The sequence below is a fragment of the Haplochromis burtoni genome, unplaced genomic scaffold (genome assembly GCF_018398535.1).
Source record: "Haplochromis burtoni strain Fernald_Lab_line unplaced genomic scaffold, NCSU_Asbu1 Contig_151, whole genome shotgun sequence".
In the NCBI taxonomy this organism is placed as follows: domain Eukaryota; kingdom Metazoa; phylum Chordata; class Actinopteri; order Cichliformes; family Cichlidae; genus Haplochromis; species Haplochromis burtoni.
This window is the reverse complement of record NW_024582512.1, coordinates 1,016,949-1,035,589: the sequence shown is the minus strand read 5'-3', so window position 1 is coordinate 1,035,589 and position 18,641 is coordinate 1,016,949. Positions and strand designations below refer to the sequence as shown.

Sequence of the window (18,641 nt, the reverse complement as noted above, 5' to 3'; positions counted from 1 at the left end):
CTAAAGCTGACGCACCTCTAAGTCAAATAATAGATGTTAGGTCATAAAACATGCGATCGGCGGTGACCAAGAAGAAGTTCCCCTGCATGAACTTACAGCAAAATGAAGAAGAAGAAGAAGGGTGGCATACTAAATGTTAGAAGCTAATTCACAAGAAAATAGTACACAGCAAATTCAGAAAACAAATAGATTCATAGAGCATGTGCATGGGTAAAGAATCAAGATGGGAAAAAATAGCTGTGGCCTCATCTTTTTTTTTGCTCACAAGCAGGTGATAAGCTGCAAAAAAATTATAATTCATGACACTGCATGGTGATCAGGCATGAATCAAGGAGTGACAGACAGGCTACTGAAATCATAAATGCATCTTCTTTCATGATGGAGACAGGACTGGTTACTTTGTCACTCACATAGTCTATTCCCACAATGTGCCAATCACTCAGCTTGACAGTACGGATAAGAAAATACAAGTTGATGAGGTAAGTCTCTCCTTTGGGTGCATGAGTGGAAAAATACGAGGAAAAAAAAGCAGCTGAAGGTATGTAATACATGTAAAAAAAAATTTTTTTTTTAAAAACTAAAACAAACAGCTGTGGAGGCACAAGTTGTTCATTCTTTTTGGCTAACAAATGTGTGGGAAAATTATAATTGATGATAAGCAGTGGTATTCACACAAGAGTCAAGCACTTATAGAGAGGCTTAGATTCAAATTAAAATCAATTTTAAGGCTGGAGACAGGATTAGGCTACTTGGCTGGTCAAGCAATCCTGCAAGATGTCAGTCAGTGTGATAAGGATGATAAGAAACTCAAAAAAAAGAACATCAAAATAAGAAAAAAAAGTTTACATTTGCGTTGTTCTCTTTGTTATTATTATTGATTTCGTCGTGTTTGCTTGCTCTCGATAGTAGGTGTGTGTGAAGTTGCAGTGAGCACACGGTATCCCTGTTTCTCTTTGCCAAACTTTTAAAAAATGTTCATGTAAGGCTCTTACCTGTGTCGGGCTCCACGCCTCCCTTGCGCACAGTCAAATATTCCCCCCTGCGCGTGTATTCCCCTTATATTCCTACTGACATGACAGAAGTGTGAAAGCTGCCGCGAGCCCGGCGAGTCTGATACGCACGGGCTGCAGACGAGTGACCGTCCCACCAAGAGAGAGAGAGAGAGATAGACAGAGAGAGGCGGGGTGATCGTTGCCGCCATCGCGTGGCAAAGGGGGGAACTGCATGCTTATAGTACAGCTGCGGGTGACCAACTGGCCCACTTTATGTGAGAGTGGACATCATATTTTACCTCTCTATCCCACATAAATAGAAGATACTTCACATTTGCAGTGGTCAAAAGCCTTCACTGTAGGACATGAATGCTTCTAAAGTCAGGCTTTTTACGCAGCTGATGTGACGAAAGAAGGTTAACCTGTTTTCACACCCGACGGGAAGGGGCGTTTCTAAGATTTTTCTTTTTTGACCGGGTGGCACGGGGCGGGGAGGGGGGCAAGAACGAGAATATTTAATCAAAACAAAATCAGACGTGGGAAAAAAACAGTAGTGCAGCAAATATACGAAACATACTTGGATATATGTTTTTCAAAGTGGATGACAAAATGCAGTAAAGTTTACAGTCTTGTGCAGCTCAGTGCTGAGGTGTTTGATGAAAATATTTAATCAAACACCTCAGCACTGAGTTTTACCTAAAGTTTTTCAGATTCAAATGAAAAAAGCGATTCTGTGTTGTGTCTGGGTTAGGGTTATATATCACATTTTTGTCAGTTGATTTTTGGTGCATCATTGCATCCTGGTACCTTACATTTCCCTTTACCCTCTCTCACACACACAAACTTGCACACATGTCATCATTTACATACACACTATTGCTTAACGACACACACACAACCATTAACTGATCCCTGGTCTCCTTACTGCGGATATTGCTCACCGTTTCTCTCATCAAGTTCACTGATGACCTAACTGTCCCATTACATTTTTTCATCCCATAAAAAGTTCTTGTGCCCATGTTAGTCAGTGGTTTGCCTGCTTATATATCCCACTACTCCACACTCTCAAAATGTGAACACAGAGGTTCTCCCTGTGACCCTCCCTCTTCACTACACCTGATCCAAATTTAATGTTGACCAGTTAGCTGAACTTGGTGACTGCCCCTGATGTAAAACGAGTTTGACATCCCTGGACTAATCCGTCTTTACAACGTCAATCTAAATTACGGGCAACACCTCAACGCATCACTCTCTGGTGCAGGTGGGCACTTTACGGTACCTCAGAGAAAACAGAAACAACATTAAGCTAGCAAGAGTTCGCAAGGTCGCTCGTGTGGATAGTCACAGATAAATAAGGAATTAGTTCGGACCTGGACCTGGTTTTAAAAAGTTGAGAGTTCCTGGTGTTCTGACAGTGCCATTTACAAGCCAAACAGAAGATAAACGTCGTTGCACTCAGATTCTGAATGACTAAACTACCAGGAAATGCAGGTGTATCGCTGCTCGGGGACAAGTCCCTGGAGTTCTACCGGGACCCGGTGAGCTTCTGCCAGCAGAGGATCGAAAAACACCGGAGCAGAATGTTTCTCTGCCGCCTAATGAACAGACCGACAGCCTTTATCTGCTCCGTGCGAGGGATGAGAGAGCTGCTGTGTGGTATAGTGAACACTTTCTCTTTTACGACACATAGTTAAACTTTGCTTCCACAGTCAAAGGGATATATGGAAAAAAATTCCTCGAGTAGTCCATGGGAGAGACTCGGGATAGTATTGGGGGAAAATATTATTATTATAGAAGTTTAATTGTTTTTACTTTTACAAATGATTTAAATACTTGCACTTTAATAAATTACTCATATTATATTGCACACTTAAAATGAGGATAGGGCCTATTCAGTGACCAAAATATACCGAGAGAGAGGGAGAAAATAGATTTTTTTTTGAAGCGTTAATGTTAACACACTGTATTTATTTGTGATTTAGATTTTTTTTTTTTTAATACATGACTTACTGGACATTAAAGTTTTATAATTTACATTTTAAAGCACATGCTAGCGGTAGGAATTTGTGTAAACAAATTTAGTCCCCTAAATACAAATATCTCCAACCTTAATTTAGTCGTTTCTGCCTCTCACATTTAAACAGTTTAAATATCCCATGGCATGATTTATTCAACTTATGCATCGTGATGTGATGATATTTTTGTTATGCTGTAAAATAGGAATGAGATCACAGAAGCACTCATGAGAAAAAGCAGAGATTTTCCATGCATGTTGTGTTTAGTACAAATGAAGCAAAGTGTGACGTGGACGTTTGATTGAAGAGTATGCAGTGATGTTATGTGATGTGTTTCAGAGAAGTCCAGTTTGTTTCTTAAGGATCCAACTGACTTGATGACAAACATGTATGGTGACACCATTGTTACTACTAATGGTAAACACTCACACACATACAAGATGGCCCACACTTAAAGTATATTCAATTTGAGTATCAATTTTCCCTTCCCTACTCCACATGCTTTAAATACAAGCAAAAAACTTTGCAAACAGTGACTTGCATTGGTATATTTTAGGTGAGGAGGCATGCCTTCTCCGCCTGTCACTTACCAGCCTCTTTACAGGAAGCTGTTTGGGATCGTGGAGTGATTATATCGCAAGGTAATCATAATATTGTTACAACAGTAATTCATGTATTTGATAGCTGGGGGATGCCTCTGACTGAAGTTTGGGTTGTGGCGGCAGAAATAATTGCATAGATATATGTGACGCAACTGCAAACCTTTCACTGCTGCAGCAGTTGAAATGTGTCCATCCATGTCAAAGGTTTCTCTTGCAAGAGCTGAGTCCCTGTTTGTTTGAGAAACAACAGTTCTTTCCAAAAAAACAGTTGTACTTTTACTTAAGACTAAAATATGTCTGTGCTTGTCTGTTTGTGTCTGTGTAGTGTATGTGAGCGCTGTCTGAAGGACCTCTCTGTCAGGTAACACTTACACCAGTTATATCCACACATATTTACCTTTTTCACGGATATATTTATATGTATTAATGTAGCTCAAAGAATACAATGAGATTTACAACAAGTATTGTTTCACAGTCCGAATAAGTAAAAAGTGATACTCTTTGATAAGCAAGAGTAAAGTTAGGTCCATAAGTATTTTTACTGTGTATGTAGTCCTTTATTTCAGAGGCTCAAAATTAATCAGACAAATTACTGACAAGCAGTTTCATGAGCTGTGTGATCAAAAGGATCACACAGCTCAGCTGCACTAAGAGATCTTAAAAAAGAACTCAGGTGTAGCATCACAGATTCTTACCTTGTTTAAGAAAAAAAATCACTTAAGAAATAAGAAATCTGTAGAAGATAGGTGTATCAGTCTAATGTGTGCAATCGGTGGATGCCATCATTAATATAAATACAGAGGGTTCACCATAAGGTGCAAACCATTGGTTACACTCAGGAACAAGAAGATCAAAGTAGATTTTGCGGGAAAACTAAAAGAGCCTGTACAGTTCTAGGGAAAAAAGTCTTTGGACAGATGAAATCCAGATTAACTTGAAGGGAAGAGGAAATTATAGAGAAGGAGAGAAACATCTCCTGATCTGAAGGAGACATCACCGTCAACATGGTGGAGATGATGTTGTGGCACGGGCGTGAATGGCTGCCAGTGTAACCAGGTCACTCGTGTTTGTTGATGATGTTTATAGAAGGAGCAGGATGAATTGTGAAGGGCACAGAGCAATGATGCAGAACTGATCAGACAGCGCTTTACAGTACAAATGGATAATTACTCAAAGCCAACTGCAAAAGCAACTCAAGAGTTTATCAAGGCCAAGTCACTGAAAGACAAAGAAAGGAATCCTTGGAATAAAAAATGTGTTAGTGTATCCGATTATTTTAGCCTCTGAAAATGGGAGACTGTGTGTAACAATGTCTGCAATAACTAAAAAAGTAACCGCCTTGAACCCCTTGAAGTAAAGCTGAAGGTCTGCACTTCAGTCACATCCTGATTGTTTCACTACAAACACACTGTGCTGATGTACAGATACAGTGTACACCACCCACCGCAGATGTAATTCACACAACCACAATGACAATATTTTGTCCAAACACACCCAACCTAACTTTGAAACCAAAGCTGTGAAGATGAATATCACCATGTGAAAAAAGTACAGAAGTTTTTTAAATGTAGTTGTTAGGACACTAAAATATAAACGTCCAATGTTTATAATATTCATATTTTCATACATACATATACAGCTTTATGGTGTGTTTCTATCAGTATTTCTCGAAGTCACTTGCTTAAATTACAGTCTCTCCCTGAGCCTGGTTCTGCTGGAGGTTTCTTCCTGTTAAATGGGAGTTTTTCCTTCCCACTGACACCAAGGTCCTTGCTCATAAGGGCTCATCTGATCGTTCAGTTCTCTGTTGTATTACTGTAGGGTCCACCTTACAATATAGAGGCACCTTGAGGAAACTGTTATCGTGTTTTGGCGCTGTATAAATAAGTTGAATTGAATAATTTAATTGAATAAACTCATCAATGTGTCTCCGATTATATACTTGTGTGTGTCTGTGTAGTGGTCAGCCAGAGAGTGTATACACTGTTTTTAAGTCTCTGGGGACAGAGCTGGTGTTGGGCCTTTTTCTGAACGTACGAGCTGAGAAGCAACCTGAACTTTTCCAGGAAATCAGTCAGCTGTGCACCCAGCACTGGCACGGTAGGGCCATACAGATAAATCATACACACACACACACAAAAAAAAACCCTCGTGCTAATTTTTTATTTTAATTTTTTTGCAGCCTTTTGCATTGATGTTCTTTCTGCAACTTATTTTTATTTAAATATAACACTAAGAAGTGATCAATCTTAACACCTCTGGTAATGTTAAAACATGACAATTTTTTCTTTTGTCTTTTTTTGGCAACTTCAAGTTTTGTGCAATAGACTATTGCAACATCTCCAACTTCCTCTTTCATTCTGGGACCGCACACATTCATCTGTGTGTTTCTGACTCTTTTGTTCTGCGCCTTCTGCCCTCCTCCCCCTCACCCTGCAGGCCTGATCTCTGCTCCAGTAAATGTGAAGGTTCCTATGTGGTCGTCGGGTTTCTCCATTGCCCTCGATGCCAGGAACAAACTGATGGACATCATCAAAGATAAACTGGAGAATGACAAAGAGGGGTGAGACTGCACACACCTCAGTTCATCTGCCACTGCTGCTTTCACAAAAACAAGTTTTTCTCAATTAAATAGTTACATTTCTATCCGGATTGTTTGTGCACGTTTTATATCAAGACAGATATGTTTTATATGTTTTGTATTCCACTTTCTGTTCCTCTTGTGTCTGAATAATGCTACGCAAATAAACTTGACTTGACTGAAGTTAAATGATGTATAAATCTCTCCTTTCAAACATAAATCAGACTCTAGTGGAGGCCTTGGGTCTATACTGATGCTCTGATTTGTATAAGTGGCCCTTGATTAAGGATCCTTTCTCTTTCTTTTCTGTCTCTGCGGCCCTCTCCAGTTTTGTTGGCTCTCTCGGTTCTTTGCCGCTGCCTGACTCAAGTTCTGCAGCCCAGCACCTCCTGTTGTTCATTTCAGCGCTGATCCCGAAAGCCCTGGCATCACTGCTCACCTCCTTCACATTGGCACTCGGTGGGAATGGACAGGTACACAAATACAGGAGAAGAGTTTACAATAAAAAGAGGGAACATTGATTTACCCAACTTGTTATATCTTTTTGTAAAGGAACTGATTATTGTTCTTTCACGTTTATTCAACAACTGCAGGAAAAGCAGCCATGAATGCGCAGGAGGAATCCACGTAGTACCGTAAACAGGCCAGTCACAAAAGCTGTAGATAGCATTGACTCAACATTTAGCTACTTTTCCAGGGAGGTGTGTGTCAGGTCAGGCATAGCATATAGTGTACGTTACAGTGTAGTGTTTCAGAAGGGTTTCTGGTTACAGTGTTCCTACGGCGTAGATTTAACACTGAAGTATAAAATCCCCGTTAAGCTGATTGTCTTAGTGCCTCATAAAATACTAACAGTGATCAAAACAAGCCAGTGTTAAGGTAGAAATGGAGTCCACCAATCATACTGTCAAGAAGGACTCAAAAATGCTCAACATACTCAAAAATGCAGTTTACACAGGGACAAAAAAACAAACGTGAAACTACGGTTAGCCAGCTAGCTGCGATGTTTGCTAGCCATTTGTACACATCAACATGCAGTGGTCTAAGGAGCTTGGAAAGAAAATGTTTGGACTTCTTTAAGTTTCCTTGAAGAGGTTTCACCTCTCATCCGAGAAGCTTCTTCAATTCTGAAGAGCTGAAGAAGCTTCGCGGATGAGAGGTGAAACCTCTTCAAGGAAACTTAAAGAAAATAAACGATGGACATCCACCATGCCACCATGCCATTACCTGATTACTTTTTTAAAGACACAAAAAACTAAAGCAATCAAAGCTGTCATCTCACGCCTCTAATTTTGAGCCTTACCAGTATAACTCAAACATCAGCATCAGCAGGACTTGAGATTCATGTAGGCTCTATATGTAAAATGTTTCAGTTTTCAGTAAAAATCTTTGTGCTCTGACATACAGCTCGTTGTCTCTGTCTCCATGTTCAGGAGAAAGCCCGTCGTCAAGCAGCAGAAGACCCTGATTACCTGTGCCGGGTGCTGCTGGAGGTGCAGAGGCTATGGCCTCCTTTCATTGGTGGACGCAGAATAGCTGATCAGGTAGTTTTTATGTAAATTTCAGTGAATGAGCCAGTGCTCCTCATCTAGCACAATTATACCGTGAGTAATGTCTTAAAAGTGAAAGAGAATGAAGATTTTAATTTCGTATCCATGTCAAACACGTCTGATTTTTCCACCACTCATCTGGTCAGTTAGAAAACTTTTTGCAGAATCTATTTAGTTCTATTCAGAGGTCCAAAGTTTATGAGTGCGGAAGTGAACATCATCATGAGAATATTTAACAACTGAAAAAATACAACCCTGCAGCAGTAATGACTTAAATTGGGAACTTATTGGTTAGTCTGGTGACTTAGCCTTTAGGGTAATGACTAATCTTTGGGACAGATTGTTTACTGTTGCGGATTGTTGCATTTTTAAAAAGCCTAGTCATTGTCAGATGACCAGTAGTTTCAGTGGATTGCATTTTGGCAAATCCTTTTCCTGTTTTTGGTCCACATGAACTCTTCACCTGCATGAAACCAAAGCCTGCTCAGACATCACCGGTCAGCACAATTTGCACTTCAGTAAAAACTTGCTGAATTCAAAGGAAATAAATCTAGCAGCATGTGAACAGGTTGCTATTGAAATACCTCCCAGCAAACCCGTGTTTTCAGATATTTTATGGTTTGTATTTGTGTTTATAATTTTAATCCTGAGGTAGAAGTAGTTGTAGTAGTACTTGTAGTAAGCATTAGTTGTTTTGTCTTGCTCTGCCTTCCTCTAGATGGCGACAGCTGACTGTAGATGAAAGACTTTTCTAAGAGCGTTGTCTGTGCATGCTGTCCTGCAGAAGGACTTAGTAAATATTGTATATCTTCAAATGCAGTAATTCAACTTTACAGTCGTTTTGAGACTTCTTCTGTTCTCTCTCAGTGTTAGTGAAAGTCCTCTTGAAACCTTTATTTGTGTGCTTTTACAACTACAGCTGTGAAGGTTCGCCCAGCTGTGAGGTTTACCACAGGTAAACCACTCCACGTGTCAGTTATTATAATATCTTAAAGTTTGTTTAATTGTATTATTATTTTTCCTTTCCCCCTGTTTGCTGTGCATGGTCCGTTGGTTCTCATGTGATTATGTAAATTGATAATTTGTAGGCGTGTTTGCTGAGAAAAGTCTAGTAAAATGTAATCTGTACACTGATCAGACATCTGCCTGATAGTCAAAGCCCACGTCGTCTCGACTTACCGCCTACTGACTGCTTTTACCCCAAGGATGGGGCATTCAACAGTGTGTCCGCCTCCTCCCTCCGTGGCAGTCTTTGAACCCTGTGACTTCAGCAAACAGGCTTATGCAACAGTCCAATCAGAGACATTGATCTCTCTCTGTGATCGATTTCCTCCGCTTCCCCTCCGGAAGGAAGCGAGTGTGGGAGGGGACGGGGGTGCCAGTGTTTTCGAGTGAGGGTAAAGTGAACTGGTGATGCTCTGAAGCGGAGTGGAAAGTTTTGTCAGTCCTGTGAAACATACCAGTGCACCATTCTTGCCAGCGTCAGCGGTTTATACAGAGATATAAATAAGATAAACACAAATGCACGAGCAAGACTTACAGGACTGGGCGCTAGAATATCTGCAGTGACTCGAGCAGCTGTGAGAATATTTGTATACTTAAAGATACTCCAGCTAAAGTTTGAAAAGCAGTACAACTGGCTGTTAATAATGACATATTGCCAGTGCCATAGCTGATGCCCTGCCAGAAAATGCAAGAGGCAAGTGCTGTGCCTGCTCTGAAAGGACTGATGAGATGTTTATGTGTGCAGGGAAGTGTGTAGGAGAATGAGTGGTCATTAGTATTCACAATCAGGTGGAAAAAAGTGGATCCTCCCATCAGGTGGAACTAAGATATGCAGTGGTGTTTTACAACCTGTGTGCAAGAGTGAATGAGAGAAAGGGGAGGAGGGAGAAAGAATGAAACCAAGTGCTGAGGCATTTCTCAATGAGAAGAGGGAGAATGAAAGAGATTTGTAAAAGATTTTCCACTCCACCAGAGAGAGGCAGAGAGAAAAATGAGTGTGCACAGGAAAGAGAAACAGTGATCATGTTCTCCAGCAGTCCATTAGTGTGGCTGCTAATGGATGTAGTGAAAAAGGTGATTTAAAAGGGCAACAATTGGTCTTTTTGCCCCAAGGTGGCTCTTTTCACCAGGACTTAATGGAAAACTGGGCCCGGGATATTTTGTTTAAAATTGAGTTTTTATTCAGAATTAAAAGTGGGGCCTACTCACTGTGGTTTAAAAGGGTTTTTAACCCTTTCCCCTTTTTGCCAAATGTTGTCTTTATGGGGGAAAGAGTCAAACGTTTCTTTCTTACAATTGTGCCATTTTCACTGCAGGTCAGGTGCGTATGTACACATGTAAAATGCAGTGTAAAGTAACACAAGCGTTCAGTAAAAGACCAGGAAAGCATTTCAAAGCCAAGTTTGTTACCCACATGATATTTAATAATATGAAAATAATGTGAATATGTCTCTCTGTATGTTTGTGTAGGACTCCACGCTCATGGGGTTTCATGTTCCTAAAGATTTTGGTGTGATTTATATCAGCCATGCCGTCCATCGCGACCCGGAGGTGTTTCAGGAGCCTGATGCCTTCCTGCCAGAGAGATGGAGCGGAAGGTGAGGATCTTTTCTCTCATTCTTTTATTTTATTTTCTAGTTGTCAAGGAGTGTCATCGTGGTAGTAGAATTTCAAACTCGATGTCGACACCTTGGAAATACTTGATACCATTGTCAATACTATGGGGAAAAATAGAGTCATTACAAAACAGAGATTAGAACAATGCAAACAATAACATCAATGACAACACGATTTTTTTAAGTTGTCTGATATGGTGCAAAAAATTGCATCACTAATGCAAAGTGTAGATATGACAAATGTTTAAAGATTGTAAAATGGTAGTGAAAAAACCCCAACACATAAACACAAAAGGACGAGGGGCAGCGAGGTAGTGCCGCGCTTCTGGTGACTTGGTGCCATATTTTTGTTGCTGATGAAACAGAGCAGTTAAAGTAGACTGCTACTGTTTCTGTGTAGTTGCTGATGAACTTTTCTCACATTCAATCTGCTGACTGCCTTTAAGAGAAAAATAACTCTTTTCAAACCCAAATAATTATGTTATCCTGTAAAACTTATGCTGTCTTTTAAAACTACAGTCAGGGAAATTAGATAATGTTTTGCTACTTACTCCAACATTAATGTTATCGTTTTTTTATTTAGTTGTAACTGGTCAATTGCTAATAGTTAAACAGCAAATGTTAATGTACGCGCCAGCCAGGTAAACATTTATGATAACGGTTTAATACTTCAGTGCTGATGAAACGGGAGCGCTACTGACCTCTCAAAATTCCTCATAGAGTGTGAAAGTACAGCAGTGCAGTGTGAAGTTGTGTGTCAACTGGAGGGCACGAGGAGAGCACTAATGGTAACAGGACTGTTGCAAACGAGTATATAATCCAACAGTAATTTTGAGGACCAGTTAGTATCTTTTCCTTTCTTTTTTGACAACACTATTATCGAGTTAACAGCTCTTTACAGATATAGACCAAAGTGTCTCTGGTATCCTAGCACCAATGAAGAGGAGTATTATACAAGAACATGAAAAAGCAAGAGGGTTAAAACGAAGGTTTCTAGTCATTCCCAGCATCACCGAAAGTCGCAAACCATGCAGTATTTAGTCATTAATGTCTTTAGAAAAAGCAATCAATTATGCCTAGAACTTCAGCCTTGAAAAGGTAATGTATCAGTCTTTCAGGGAAAAACATTATTAATCAAGGCTTTCCCACAGACTTAAAATATATGAGCTGTGCCTCAAATGAGATGTTAATTTCATGGGCTTTTTTTTTCAAACATAGGTTTTCTTGATGTTGCTGGATTGACCTGCACATTAAATAAATGTGACTGACACACAGCCAAAGAGTAGAAAATTGTAAACTGACAAAATAGCTTCAAGAACGGACAGGACTTTGTGGACCAATGGAAAAAATGGTAAAATTTAAAAAATGGTGAATTTTTTTTGTTTTGTTTGTTATTCTGAAAATTTCTTAGATCAAACTAGAAGGAAGCAAACGGGCAGTTCTGTTTATACTCCCTTACTGATACATACTTACAAACACGCTACATTTGCACACTCAAACACAATCAGCATTAGAAAGAGTAAGTGGGAGGAAGCTTTTAGTGCTGTGACACATCAGGGATCGAGGAAATGCGTCACAAAAAGATGTTTAAAAAAACACAAAGAAAAAGATAAAAGAATAAATAATAGAGCTTTTTTTTCCGTGTGCATTTATACGTATAGTTATTTATAAGGCACTCGATAAAATCTGAAAAGAAAGAATTATAGTAATGGACCCTGCTTTGAGGCATGCCACAAAGCAAAAATGATTCAGGAATAGTTTGAGTAAAATGAGTTGAGTTAAATGGACTTCCAATTAGTAGATGATCTGCTCTACCTCTCGAGCTTCAGCCACCCCAAACGCCAGCTGAGTCCAATCGAGCATCTGTGGGATGTGCAGGACAAACAAATCTGACCCACAGAGGCCCCACCTCGGAGCTTACAGGACTGTAAAGGATCTGTCGCTAACATCTTGGTGCCAGATAGCAAAGCACACTCTCAGGGGTCTGGTGGAGTCCATGCTTTGATGGGTCAGGGCTTTTTTGGGAGTGGGACCAACACACGGTTAGGCAGGTGGTCATAATGTTATACCTGATGGGTGCACATATGGCAAATATAATGCTAGTCACAATTTACATATCCCCAAAATGCTTTAGCTTCATTATATAATGGCCAAATGGCTTGCTGCGCAGGCAGGGTGAATACCTGTGTTGTCGATTATATTTTCAGTTCAGCACCTTGTAAAAACTATCTCTGTGTTGGGTTCTTCACCCTGTTGGAAATGCACCATATTGTTCAGTCTTTATAGCACAGTATTATGCTTATACAGAAAGTATGGACAGCTGAAGAGGTTCTGAAGCTGTTGATGACGTGACTAAATGACAAAGTTATACTGTATTAACATAAGCACAGATAATGGATTACTAATTGCAGCAGGTACCACACAATAACTTCCTGTTTCAATGATAACTTTAAGAATAGCTGAGGGGGTTTAGGCCACATTTGCTGCGGTCAGACTAAAATACACAGTTTTACTGGATAGAAATGCACTCTTAAAATAGATGACAGCAAGATTAAATCAATAGTCTGTTCTACAACTTGTTTTATGACCGCAAAGCAGAAAAGAGTGCTGGTTAGTACTTTATATACATACGCCCACGTCTTTACTATAGCAACCAATGCAGATAGATAACAGCGCCTGAGCACACAAGTCTGACTGCATCGCTTTTACATGTACTTGCTCAGACTGTCTGCTGGGAAAGTAAAATAAAAAAGCCTTCTGAATACAAAAGGAGATGCATAAAGACTCTCTGTCTGTTACCTGCTCTGGTAAAATGAAACCCAAGCTGGCTCATTCTCTGTCAGCCATTCATCTGTTCATTCACTTCCTTCATTCAACTGTTTATTGTCATTCATGCTCTCTCTCTCTCATGTGACAGAGAGTGGAGAAAAAAAACTATGAATGTATGTATGTAGGAAGGAAGCTGCTGCCATGGAAACTGGTCACCTGTCAGTATCTTCACCAATAGGGATTCCCCTGTGTGTATTTCTGTGAGTGTGTGTCTGTGTGTAGAGTGGGGGGAGAAGCTTTTTTCTCTCCCATGATGCCCTGGGAAAGAGTGTGATGGGTTACAGAAGAATGAGTCAGAGAAGCTCGCATCCTTTTTGCGATGAAACAGTAATAATGTTGAATTTCTTATATATACTGCATATATTTACTTTATTTACTTTTTTGTTGAGCAGAGAAATCTACTGCCATCAGTTGTCATTTTTGAAGGTGTGTGTAGAGACCTCTTCTTCACTCTTATCTTGTTAAAACTAACCTAATTACGTGTTGACTTTTATTTTAAACCAGATAAAACCATCACACCAAATGAAGCAATCTAATGTTACAGTTGGCAGTTTGGAGTTTCTCTCTTTGAGCTGATCCATTATCTTCCGATCGGTTTGAAAAATGGAAGCAGAAGAAATAGCCGGAAAAGCTCAGGAGGAATTGATGGTGCTGAATTCAACAGTCACAGTGCGAGCTTTAGTCAGGTTACGGCATTGGATTTCAGAGGGGTTTGCATTTACAGCATAGATTAACTCTCTCAGGTATTAAAGTAGAAGGTACTTTCTACCTTTTCCCAAGGGGTCGTCACACCAGACGATTCCACATATTTGGTTTGGTACAGATTTTATGCCAGACGCCCCTCTTAATGCAGCCCTTCCATTTATCGGAGCTGGGAACCAGCACTGGGAGCACACTAGCTTCTTACCCCCTGAGGCTGGGTTTGTGCTTCTTTCTGGTCTCGAACTGGGGGTCTTCCATCTGTGAAGTAAGGAGACACAGATGGAAGATGGTACACAAACTCAAAAAAGAAATTATCCTAAAACAGCTTAATAAATTAAGACGTAGGTCCACCTAGATACTTATAGCGCAAAAAAAAAAAGAGTCAAAAATCTGTTCAGTCTGCCTAACAGGCAGATACTTTTAGCCTGGAAATGGACACCATTTTAAATACTCTGAAGTGTGTGAACAGAGCACTCAGCTGAGAAGAGAAATCTATGAATGAATAGATGGCATGCTTTGTGTCTGCGTGTGTGAGCATCAGGTAAGATGGTGCAGGGTTAAGGAGTGAGTCAGAGGAGATTTTCCTTGAGATAGTCTGATGTAAAAGAAAACTCTAGAAAAGTCATTAATAAGAAACTGCACAAAAAAAACACAAAAGACAAAGATGAAACGTGGAGTGTAGGCGCTAGAAGTTTGACTATACCTCAGTAAAGGTGTGAGTCATCCACATTAAGAAGATGTGTATATTTGTATGGATGATTCTGGTCATCTTTTTGATGTTTCTTACTGTCAGTAAATTTTATTGAACCCTGAGAAGCGTTCTGTGCGACCAAAGCTGATATATCTTTCATCCTTGCCGTGCAAACCTCTGCTGCCTGTCTTTGCTTGTCTTTATTTTTCATTTATCACCGTGTTTGTTTCCCTTTCCTCCCAACTGTTCCTGTCTCTGGTTTTCCATCTGCCAGTCTTCCTGGTGACCGGTTTCCTGTCTCTCTTGATAGTTGCCCAGCTCATTTTCTTGCCACCTGGCTGTTTAATTTAATGACTGCAGTCCTGTTACATAACAAGCCCACCTACAATCACCACAGTTTCATCTGTTTATTTTTTATTTTTTTGCGCAGTAGCTGGGTGTATTATCTACTGTGTGTGTTCCCGTTCATACTCGTCGTATATTGTGTATGTGTGCTTTTCCTGTTGGAGGCAAATATTGGAGCTGGCAAGTTAACATCCTATCAGCTCAACGCCCACACAGACTCTGGCCCTAGATAAGTGAATCAGAAATGCTACCAAGCACAGATAAAAATCTTAGCTATTGCAGTGGGCTGTGCTGCTAGTTTCACATAAATCCGAGAATAGGGACTTTTCTACTTGTCTCCAAAAATAGTGAGAGACATCTTTTTTTTAATTTGAAGTAGAAATTATCTGAAATGTCTGTGTTTGCGTACGTCAGCTACTGCATGAATTCTTAGAAACGACACAAACCAGAGTCACCAGTTCATAAAGATAATGCCAGGAGTTTGTCATAGTCTAGTTGAACTAAGTATAACAGTTTTGATAATAGGCTTTACGTTTTAAAATAATAGACTGCGTATAAATGACACATAGAATTCAAGATGCTGCCCATTAGTTTGTGCACTAGTGTTCCTAAGCCTCAAGTTTGGCACGTGAGCTAGGCTATAAACTCACACTTCACTTTCTTAGATGCACCTTGCTAGTACTGTGTTGGACCACTTTTGCTTTCAGAGCTGCTTTAATTCTTCATGGCGTAGATACAACAAGGTGCTGGAAACATTCCTCAGAGATTTTGGTCCATGTTGACATGATAGTTTTACACAGTTGCTGCAGATTTGTCAGCTGCACATCCATGATGTGACCCTCCCGTTCCACCACATCCCAAAGGTTCTCTATTGGATTGAGATGTGTTGGAAGCCATTTGAGTACAGTAATTGCATTGTCATGTTATCAAGCTGGAAACAGCCATCAGAAGATGGGTGTGTTGGTCATAAAGGGATGGACATTAAACAATGCTCAGTTAGTACTGAGGTGCGCAAAGTGTGCTAAAAAAATATTCCCCACACCACCAGCCCGAACTGTTGCTGTTTACAGTCTTCTGTTGTCCAGTTTTGGTGAGCTTGCGTGAACTGTAGCCTATGTTTACTGTTCTTAGCCAACAGAAGTAGCATCTGTCATGGTCTTATTCTGCTGTTGCAAGGTTACTGTTGCCTCCCTGTCAGCTCAAACCAGTCTGGCCATTCTCCTCTGACCTCTGGCATCAACAAGGCAGAGAACCATTGCTCTGCCTTCTTGGATTGGATATTTTCATTTCTGGTCCATTCTCTGTAAACCCTAGAGATGGTTATGTGGGAAAATCCCAGTAGATCATGAGTTTCTGAAATCCTCAGACCAGCCCATCTGGTGCCGACGACCATCCTACCTTCTAAGTCACTTAAATCACCTTTCTTCCTCATTCTGATTCTCACTTAGAACTTCAGCAGGTCATTAATGCTGTTAATATTTGTGTTAATAAGCAGTTGAACAGGTGTACCTAATGAAGTGACTGGTGAGTGCAACTTTGATGTAGGGGTTTTTTTTGCCATTGAACTTTAAATGCAACAAGATGCAAATGAAAATAAATGATGAGAGTTTTTAAGTGATCTGCAGCTATTTGTTCGTCCTCTTCCCTGTCTTCCCTATCTAATAATTAATCTGATGATGCCCTCTTGGCCTCAGTCATGATCTCTCACAGAGCTTTCTCATTATACTTTATTGCAGAAAAATGAATTATACTTCACACAAGAGTATACTGCTCTGATTCACTTCCTATCCACTCAACATATTTGATATAGCATTACGATGGAGTGCTTGGTAAGACTTCCTTTCCCTTCCTATAGTGTACGCCGCACATCTTACTGTTTCAGGATGTACCTAATAGTACATTAAACCATTAGTCAGATGCTAGCGAGAACACTAATAATAACACTTCTCACACACACAAACCATCTGACACAGTGGACCCAGACTATACGCACCACTAATGCTTCCTGTTTGCTTTTAATCAGAGCTCAGGTTTCAGGAAGACAGGATCCATTAGAGGCAAGACACGGCCTGCATCAGATGGATATTGAGTAATGGTTGGAAAGGACCTGCTTTCTTAAGTATATTTTTAAGAAATATTAGAAAGCAGGCATGATGAAGTAAAGTTGGGTCCCTGATTTTTGTTCATTTGTCTTGTGGAACTTCATTCTAAGCTGCACTCTTGGTTGGTTTCCTTTGAGGTCTAATTTATTTGTCTTTTGTGCCAAAGAGAGAGGGGTCAGCTGGATTGATCGAGAATTCTGGGTGTTTTATATGATGCATTGTAGAGTTTTTGATGATGAGCATCACCGTGCAGCAATGCTCTCCTTATTCTTTGTACACATTTTTTCTTCACCCAGCCAAGAGCTGAGATGGAGGCAAGCGATTGGTGCCATTTGTCAGAATTTTTATCAGATAGACGAACAACTACAAAGCCATAAAACTTGGTGCAGAGGTGGAGTGTGGGCAAAAGAAGAGCCCACAGAGAAGCTGCAGTTCATTGTCTTTAAAAGTGAGAGATGAGAGAATTGGCTTTGGTGGGAGACCTGCTTTCTCTTAGTGCCCTTTTTGTTGTTGAACAACTAACTTAAAAAATACTTTGTATTGACAAAAAAATCTACAAGATACATCTCTGGTTGGTCTATATCAGCTTTAAATATGGTCATATGCCATGCTGTGAATTTCTCATGGATGAAACACAACTTTAAATAGCTATTTTTTTTAAACAACCTCAAATACCATTTGGGATAAGTTTGCATAACGTGCATCTTTTTTTAAAATCATTTTTTCAAGATATACCTTTTGATTGACGTTTGTGAAGTCTGTTCAAGATAGATTATTGATTGATTTTTGCATCTCTGATTTGTCTACCCTATGCAAAATTTAATTGTAGCTCTTGTGTTTTGCATATGCAGGAACGAAGGCCATGAGCACTTCCTGTGTTCCTTTGGCAACGGGCCCAGGAGCTGCATCGGAGCTAAACTTACCAACGTCTTTCTGAAGGTGACCTTCACACACAAGCGTGACAAAGAATACATCGACACACACTCTTTAATTATCACTGTAAAAGTGACTTCTTTAACATAAAAGGTTTTTTATGTGGGTTCTGGGGGGTTTTCTGGGGTTTTTTTTTTACTTCCTCTCTGAGACTCTGGTGCATTTAATGGCTTGTTGAAAGATTTGTGGTCTCTGAGCCTCAGCTCTGCATTTTATATTTTGGGCTTCTGGGTTACATGTGGAGGGAAATCGGCTGAAAAGTCGATGGAAAGTTTACTTGCAATGGATTTATCCTCTTTAGAGACAAAGCAAGCGATGCAGCTGATAAGATGTGAAGTAAGGTCTCAGTTGAGCGAAATATTACTGATGTGAGACTGAGGCATCCAGTTAGGTTGTCTGTAGTTGTCCCCAATAATTTGACTAACAAAACTAATATCTTTCAAAAAAAATTGACAGGAAGTTCTTAATTTAGATTTTCACACTCCGGATGCTGAACATCAGCATGATTGTGATTAAAGGGTTCAGTTATTGTTGTATGTTTAGATTAGAGATGGACCGATCCGATATTAAGTATCGGTATCGGTCCGATACTGACCTAAATTACTGGATCGGATATCGGAGAAAAATAAAAAATGTAATCCGATCCATTAAATATCACGAAAGCACCTCACAAAACTT

General features: G+C 40.0%; 2 protein-coding genes across 2 annotated transcripts in view; one reads left to right on the top strand and one right to left on the bottom strand.

Moving 5' to 3' along the window:
* Nucleotides 1-1,122, bottom strand: part of si:dkey-247m21.3 (5-hydroxytryptamine receptor 4) — a 57,346-nt gene extending 56,224 nt beyond the window's left edge. The window contains exon 1 of the mRNA XM_005931869.3: nt 993-1,122. The gene's annotated coding sequence lies outside the window, so the exon portion shown is untranslated. The remainder of the gene's footprint in view (nt 1-992) is intronic.
* A 1,073-nt stretch (nt 1,123-2,195) lies between these two features.
* On the top strand, nt 2,196-18,462 carry LOC102301157 (beta-amyrin 28-monooxygenase). Its single transcript, XM_005931867.3, has 10 exons — nt 2,196-2,648; nt 3,347-3,424; nt 3,564-3,648; nt 3,935-3,970; nt 5,570-5,709; nt 6,049-6,172; nt 6,519-6,663; nt 7,624-7,734; nt 10,216-10,343; nt 17,882-18,462. The coding sequence occupies exons 1-10, from the start codon at nt 2,459-2,461 to the stop codon at nt 18,051-18,053; spliced, it is 1,209 nt and encodes a 402-aa protein (XP_005931929.3). The 5' UTR covers nt 2,196-2,458; the 3' UTR covers nt 18,054-18,462.
* Nucleotides 18,463-18,641: the final 179 nt, after the last annotated feature.

Bases quoted from the DNA above. Each gene is read 5' to 3' on its own strand.
- LOC102301157 (XM_005931867.3), top strand. From the start codon at position 2,459: ATGACTAAACTACCAGGAAATGCAGGTGTATCGCTGCTCGGGGACAAG. The intron at 3,425-3,563 runs GTAAACACTCAC...GGTATATTTTAG, and splicing joins CACCATTGTTACTACTAATG to GTGAGGAGGCATGCCTTCTC. The intron at 3,649-3,934 runs GTAATCATAATA...GTGTCTGTGTAG, and splicing joins TGGAGTGATTATATCGCAAG to TGTATGTGAGCGCTGTCTGA.